The sequence below is a fragment of the Carassius carassius genome, unplaced genomic scaffold (genome assembly GCF_963082965.1).
Source record: "Carassius carassius unplaced genomic scaffold, fCarCar2.1 SCAFFOLD_88, whole genome shotgun sequence".
Classification (NCBI taxonomy): domain Eukaryota; kingdom Metazoa; phylum Chordata; class Actinopteri; order Cypriniformes; family Cyprinidae; genus Carassius; species Carassius carassius.
In genome coordinates this window covers 152501-160000 of record NW_026775142.1, presented here as the reverse complement: position 1 = coordinate 160000, position 7500 = coordinate 152501, and the positions used below count along the sequence as shown (strand labels likewise).

Below are 7500 nucleotides of genomic sequence, written 5' to 3'. Positions count from 1 at the left end.
CACACACACACACACACACACACACACACACACACACACACACACACACACACACACACACACACACCCGGAGCAGTGTTCATCATTTATGCTGCGGCGCCCGGGGAGCAGTTGGGGGTTCGATGCCTTGCTCAAGGGCACCTAAGTCATGGTATCGAGGGTGGAGAGAGAACTGTACATGCATCTGTACATAAATCTGTAGTCAACTGGGTTAAGTTATAGAAATCTGAGCATTCAGTTCATTTGTGATGTTTGTGACTGTTTATCTGAAGAATTTCTTGATACTGAAGGTCATATCGAAACACTCTTCACACACACACGTAAGAGTTTAGATGAGATGAGACAAGTGACGTCACGCTGTGAGATCACGGCTCGTCCCAGAAGTGACGTCATCCGATGATCTGTAGCTCATACATGCATTGATGCTGTTTTATTTACTGGATTTTCAGTCATCCGTGGTTCTGGTTCTGCCAGATGCATACACTGACTAGTCTTAGAAGATAGCAGTGTTTTTTTCTGTAAGAGTAGTCATAACTTATTAAAGTAAATTACATAAATAGGTATATTGATCTAATTTAAATCCAGAAAGTATGACTAAATTATTCCTTGGAGAGTGTCTAGTTATAAAGACAGTAGTGGATGTGTTTATGCAGCTGTCCCTGTTATGTAACTGAGTCTAGTCAACTGAAATTTAACCCTTCACTCATTAACAGCTCTAGTGTTTGATATGATATCAGAGAATTGGCAGTTTATGACTTTTAATGTACTGAGGAACTGAACATTGGATATGACAAGTATCTGATTCCTGTACTGCACTGTTTATAACATAATAATATACACTAATGAACTACACTGAGAGTGATGCATCAAAACTCAGACCTTACAGCCGTACATGACTGTGACAGAGAGTGTGTGTGTGTGTGTGTGTGTGTGTGTGTGTGTGTGTGTGTGTGTGTAATGAGTGTGCTCAGTGAGTCTGTACTTCATGAGTGTGTGTACACTGAGGAGTGTGTGATGATCAAGTGTGCACAGTGAGTTTGTAAACAAGGAATATGAGAACAGTGAGTGTGAACACTGAGTGAAGCCCTGTCCTCACTGATGTGTGTGTGTCAGTGCTGTTGAGGAGTGTGTGCTGTATCTCAGTCGTGGCTCCAGCAGAGGTCAGCGTGGTCAGAGGAGCCACCGTCACGCTGTCCTGCTCCTTCACCTCCTCCAGATCCATCACCAGCCTCATGTCCATCGACTGGTCCTTCAGACCCGAGAGCGGAGGTCCTGCCATACTGGTGAGTAGCTCTTAAGACTTTGAGTTCATAAATCATGAATCCCTGGTCAGGAGTCGCTCAGGCCACAGGAAGTCACATGAGTAGGATGTGTGTTGTGTGGTGAGACCCCAGCATCCATTAGGAGTGAATTCATAAAGCAGTGAAAGATGGAGCAGACAGAGATGCAAGCCTACACTCGTGCAGTGTGAGACGTGGTGTGCAGAAAACGACTGGTTTAATTCAGTAGTGTACCTCAGCTCAGCTGTTCTCAGGATGTAAATGGAGCGTTGTGTTTTGATTCTTTCTGAATTAGGTTATTTAGATGCTTTCATTTAAACCATCACTGACTCTTTCAATGAAGTCCTTCTTGTTTGTATTCTGGTATTTAGTTATGTGTTTAGAGAAATATTGCATTACTGTCTGGCAGTGATTTGCTGGTTCTGAATCACACTTCACTTCACTGAATCGTCTGTCTCTCATCAGCACTTCAGACTCATAACAGAATTATCTGCAGAATATGAATAAGAGTTGGTTTTGAGTCCATGTTCTGTTTGTCTGCAGTTCTTTCACTTCTCATCTCAGGCGTATCTGCCGGAGGATGATTATTTTAAGGGTCGTGTGAAGTGGGACGGCAGCCCGTCGCGAGGCGAAGCATCAATACAGCTTCTGAACGCCTCTCTCACTGATAACGGCACGTACACCTGCGCCGTACGCAACCCTCCTGATGTCCACGGACACCCGGCCCAGACCGTCCTCACCGTCACACCCCAGAGTGAGACACACATGATCACGAACACGTGCAGGTCACGCTTCACCCCTGAATCTGTCTGTGTGGATTCAGTCTTCTAGCATTGTGGCACTGCTTTCTTGAGAATTAAGCACATATGAACTCAATTTAACTAAAGTAAATAATCTTCCTGTTATTCATGTGATGCTGCTTTAAGGGAATGAGCTCCCCCTCAGTTCATCTGAGATCAGGATGAGTGTGTGTCTTCATCAGGTTTGTAGAAATGTAGCATTGCATCAGTGTCTCATCAATGGATGCTCTGCAGTGAATGGGTGCCGTCAGAATGAGAGTCTGATAAAAACATCACAATAATCCACAGCACTCCAGTCCATCAGTGAACATCTGGAGAAGACAAAAGATGAAACACATCCAGCATTAAGATGATTTTAACTCAAACACATAGAGTCTATAATCCATAATAACACTTCCTCCAGTGAAAAAGTGTTCTGGTCTGAATCAGGAGAGAAATCTGCACAGATCAAGCAGCGTTTAAACAGATCTAAACAAATATGTGTCTGGATTTTTGGAAATATTATTATGGGCTTTATCTCCTAAACACACAGCTTTTGGCTTCACAAGTGAAGTAATTCTAAATTTCACCAAGTCTGATAGAACAAAGAAACTCACTCTGAGGGTGAACACATTTTCAGCACAGTCTTATTTTTGGCTGAACTATTATTTTAACACTCGGTATTGTATAAAGTGCTACATAAATAAAGTGTTGACCAAAAAGATGTTCATTGATGATGTAGACATTATAATATTTGTTAAAGTGAATTGGATTTTATTCAGTAATGTACATGGGCCGTAATGAGCTTGTGATTTTAATTACAGTGAGGAGAAATTGGGGGAAATGTGATTAATTGTCATGAATTTAATGTCACAATGTAGTCTTTTTGTAATTTCTGGTTTTATTATTGACGGGGTGAAATATGACCTGGACACAGTGTAATGGTAGTTTTGCTGGTTGAGTTGTCACGTGTTGAGCGTGTGCCGTGTGTGTTTCTGTCAGGACGCTCGGTGACGTTCACAGATGTGGGTGTGCTGCTGGTGTTTGTTCTGCTGCCGTCAGGAATCATCACACTGGTGCTGCTGGGACGAATCCTGTGTCCGTGCTGCTCTGTGTCCGAGAAGCGTCCCGCCGCCCATCACTCGCCCATCGAGGAGGTCACTGGGTAAGAGCTGATGTCCAGCGGTTCAGACAGATGTTAGATGAGAGTGATGACTGTGTGTCTGTTCACAGAGAGGAGTATTTCTACGGTCAGACACAGCAGAAACATCGCTTGTGCTGCTGCTACTTCAAGGTAAACCAGTCTCTGTCCTGTGGACGATGATCACATTCATTTTTCCCATAAGGATTTAAAAAAAAATCTTCATAAAAGCGTTATATGCGCTTCGTATAAACATGTATGTGACACATAAAAATCTAAAACAAATACATATTTATATTGATTAATCTGTGTGTGGGGGCAGAGCTTTGTTCACTGCTACTCTCTGATTGGTGGAATCATGGGAAATGAATTCAGCTATTAAACATGATTAAGTTAAACGAATGCAAACAGATGAGAACAGCATTGGTACACACAACAGGTCTGTGTGTTATTGTTAAAATGTTTTAGTTTCCTTGTAGAGTTTCTTCATCTGGAGCTGACTCTTGTGCTCTGTTGTGTTTAATTGATGCATTCTGCAACATCGACACTGTTATTTTCCTCTCTATTTCTGTAAAGATGCTTTGAAACGATCTGTATAAAGCTCTATAGAAATAAATGTGACTTGTGTTTTTTTTCAGGACCTTAAAGATGAGGATGACTACATGCATGAGAAACCACATGAACACAGCTTCACTGAGTCACAGTGTTAGACGAGCAGCTTGAGTGTGTGTGTGTGTGTGTGTGTGTGTGTGTGTGTGTTTGTGTGTGTGCGCGCACAGGTGTTTATTGCATGGATAAAGTTTACTAAACCCCAGACGCCATTGTGCTGCTGAGACTTTTTCTTGAGTGGGTGAGTTTGGTCATTTATGACAGAATCAATGGACTGTGTTACTGTAATCTGTGACTCAGAAGAATCTACATACAGCTTCACCTCAGACGGTCACATGATCACTCTCTGGAGAAATTGGAGCGTTCTGATTGGCTGAGATCTGATGTGTGTGTAATTGTTACTCTGATGGACAGATCTTGTTTGTTTAAATAAATATATCTTTGATCCATGTCTCATGTAACAACAATCATAGAGAAGAAACATGAGCATCTGAAAGTTTGTTGCTGTTTGCTTCTTCTGGCGTTTTCTCCAGTTCTATCGCAGGCTTGATTACTGACTGATTTCAGCGGTTTAATTAACGAGACAGCTGTCAGTTAATGCTGAAATATGATCATGTTCATTAATTTCCATGCACTGTACAGCAGGTTTATTCTTTATAATGGCTTTGAGTGCAGCTTGTCAAGGATGTTTTTAACTTGCTTTAACAGGGTTTAGCTGTTATCACTGTTTTTAAAAAAAGAATATTTATGATCAAATATATTTTAGTATTAGCACAATGAACAAAATATAAATAAAGAGCTTTTAAATGAAACAAGTCTCTGATGTTTGTGTAGAGGGAAATGATTGTATCACTCATCATTCGTTCACATGACAAGATGAAACCTGATGATGATCAAAGGAAAGCTGATGTGATTGGTTCATGATTGGTTCTGATTCTCCAACCCAGGATCTGAAACCATTCTGAAGAGGTTTCTTGATGCTTTGACAAATATCTTACAGCCCAGTGTGAGTCACAACTCCGATCATCCACGAGAGAGAGAGTGTGTGTGTGTTAGTCATCCGCTCTGGCCTGTTGCCATGGAGACGGCGCATCAGTGGTGTCCGTGGGGTCTTGTTACACACACACACACACACACACACACACTAGAGGGAGCGATGGATGGAGTTTCACCATCAGCTGGAGTCAGAGGTTTCCGTGTGGTTGCCTTGGCAACAGTTGCCGGCCTGATCAGGGGTGGAGGTGTAGTTAGTTTAGGGTGTCTGTCTCAAACACACACACACACACACACACGATCCGAATCAGCAAAATGTAAATGCATTACAGTTGCAGAAGAAGGAATCAGTGAGAATGTGTTGCACTGATTACTGAGACACTGTTACACCTGTAGCCCACACACACACACACACACACACACACCTGACACGACAGAGATCTTCATCACATGTCAAAGAAAGCATGTTTGATTCTCCTGCGAATGGAGAGTTTGAAGAGTTTCACACCTAAATCTCGGCCTTTGCTGCTCCTGGTTTAACTGCTTGATATTGTAGATTAGTTAGGGTTAATGTATCATCTTAATTATGAACACACTGGTTTGTAGTGAGAACAGTTTTACTGTGTGCTGCATGTTGTTATTCATCTTGTTATTTCCCTACAGCAGCCAATGAACCGTACTTCCTCAAAGTTACAATTGTCTTTATATTCATTAAACGGCTTCTAGAATGAAGAAAAATATACATGACCGGGCTTGATTTTGATTAATGGGAATTGATTGATGGGGAAAAAAATAAATTTTGATTTCACAGTGACTTTAAGACATTTGTGAAGAGCTTTTCACAATCCAAGAAGATTCAAAGCTGATGTTCAGAAGATTGTTCCTTCATGAATGATTGAGTCGCCCTCAGGTTGTTCTAAACCTGTATGACTTTCTTTCTTCAGTGATGTTCTGAAGAAGGTTCGACTATCAGTGCTTAGACAGAAACCACAGACCCCTTTCACAGAACGTCTTCTTCGGTTCCACAGAAGAGGGAATGTCTGACAGGTTTGGAATAATGTTTTCTTTAATTTTCCAAGCATCAGTGATTGTGCCGCCAACAATCAGTATTCAAGAGGACCTTGAATTCAGGATGCTGACCTGTGACCTGTGACCTCTGCATCTCTGACCTCTTGTTCTGATGTCAGTTTGTGGGACGGATCCTAAAATGACCAGGAAGTCTCTTTAGATGCACGTGAAGACCTCATGCAGAAACATTGCAGTGAAAATGTCATTCCAGTTAAACCGACAACAAATGAAGGCGTGAATCACCGAGAATCAGTCGTCTATCTGTCCTCATCAATGAACCTGATTGATTTCTGCCATTGATTCCCTGTTAATGAGAGTTTCACTCTCTTCTATAACTGATGAATTCACAACACTATCCTGATTAATTCTGTGGAGCTGCTGGTGTAAAGCGCTATAGCAATAAATGTGTTTCAGAGATGTTTTTGTGAGGGAAAGCGCAGTTGTGTTTGAACATGTGGGTGGATTGACCTTCACAGACGCAGAAGAACAAGAGGATGATGTTTTAGCGTCACGAGAACAGCAGCTCTGATGAAGATGGGTCTGAAAGAGTCTCAGGAATGACTGACAGCTGGGGAGGAGCGGATCCACACCCCGGTGATCACATGGGCATCGATCCAGAGCCGTTACCATGTGCACGGCGCTCGGGAAGCAGACTGATGTGCCCCGCTCCTGCGTTACAGCCCCCACAGAGCTCAGCAGCAGACCACCGCCCAGATCCACCGCCGGACCCCGTGGACTCAGTCCTGGTCAGGGCGGGGCCGCGCGCGCGCGCACGCGTCTGAGAGCGCAACGGGTTCATCGGCGTGTGTGCGCGCGCGCGTGAGCGTGAGGGAGGGGGTTTATAGGGTGGGATTCTTCTCATTGTTGGCAGTGGCAGCGCAGACAGACAGACAGTGTGACTGAGGCTCAGCTGTGATGAGTTTAAGCATCAGAGTCATCAGCTGTTGATACAGCCGGAGTGTGTGAGAACAGAGAGAGAGAGAGAGGAGAGAGAGAGAGGAGAGAGAGAGAGGAGAGAGAAGAGAAGAGAAGAGAAGAGAAGAGAAGAGAAGAGAAGAGAAGAGAGAAGAGAGAGAAACGGAAAAAGCAAAGCAGCAGAGCGAGGTGCTGAAAGGATAACACTATGCTGTGCTGTATCAGGAGAACTAAACCGGTAAATATCGGGATTCCTCTGTAACCTGATTATGATGTGATGAGACTGTACCTGTCCGTCAGGTGTGAGTGTAGTAGTGCAGCTGTGTGTGTGTGTGTGTGTGTGTGAGAGAGTTTCAGGGTGTGGTGTGTGTGTGTGTGTGTGATGAGGCTCTCTGAGGAAATCCACACACTTATATGAATGTGTCACAGGAATGATAATGATTTCTCTGGAGATGAAGGTGATGAAGCATTGCTTGCTCTCGGGGCGGGTCTCCGGTGAACGGCTCCGGTAGATAACGGCTTTACCGACTTATTAAGAACACGGGAGGTTTGGTGCTTAATGTTGTGAAGGCGCTTTGAAAGCAGACTGAAACCGAGGAGCCCGTGTTGAACATCTTCACTCGCGAGAACGCGCAGCGGCTCTTTTGTTCTCACGCCCCATTGAGCGCGACGCGAGCACAACGCGAGAAGAACGCGAGCGTTACGATCAGCGGAG

General features: G+C 43.6%; 2 protein-coding genes across 3 annotated transcripts in view; both read left to right on the top strand.

Annotated features, from left to right (window-relative positions):
• LOC132137470 (myelin protein zero-like protein 3) overlaps positions 1 to 4260 on the top strand; it is a 4814-nt gene extending 554 nt beyond the window's left edge. Inside the window, exons 2-7 of one of the 2 annotated variants that reach the window (XM_059547487.1) lie at positions 1114 to 1283; positions 1824 to 2034; positions 3062 to 3224; positions 3293 to 3353; positions 3839 to 3949; positions 3980 to 4260. In XM_059547487.1, the coding sequence (XP_059403470.1) occupies positions 1114 to 1283; positions 1824 to 2034; positions 3062 to 3224; positions 3293 to 3353; positions 3839 to 3910 (677 nt within the window). In that variant the 3' untranslated portion in view covers positions 3911 to 3949; positions 3980 to 4260. Of the gene's footprint in view, positions 1 to 1113; positions 1284 to 1823; positions 2035 to 3061; positions 3225 to 3292; positions 3354 to 3838 lie in introns of both variants that reach the window. The other variant, XM_059547486.1, reaches the window with a different exon arrangement.
• A 2465-nt stretch (positions 4261 to 6725) lies between these two features.
• Positions 6726 to 7500, top strand: part of LOC132137471 (neuromodulin) — a 13290-nt gene continuing 12515 nt past the window's right edge. Inside the window, exon 1 of the mRNA XM_059547488.1 lies at positions 6726 to 7023. Coding sequence (XP_059403471.1) covers positions 6994 to 7023 — 30 coding nt within the window. The 5' untranslated portion in view covers positions 6726 to 6993. The remainder of the gene's footprint in view (positions 7024 to 7500) is intronic.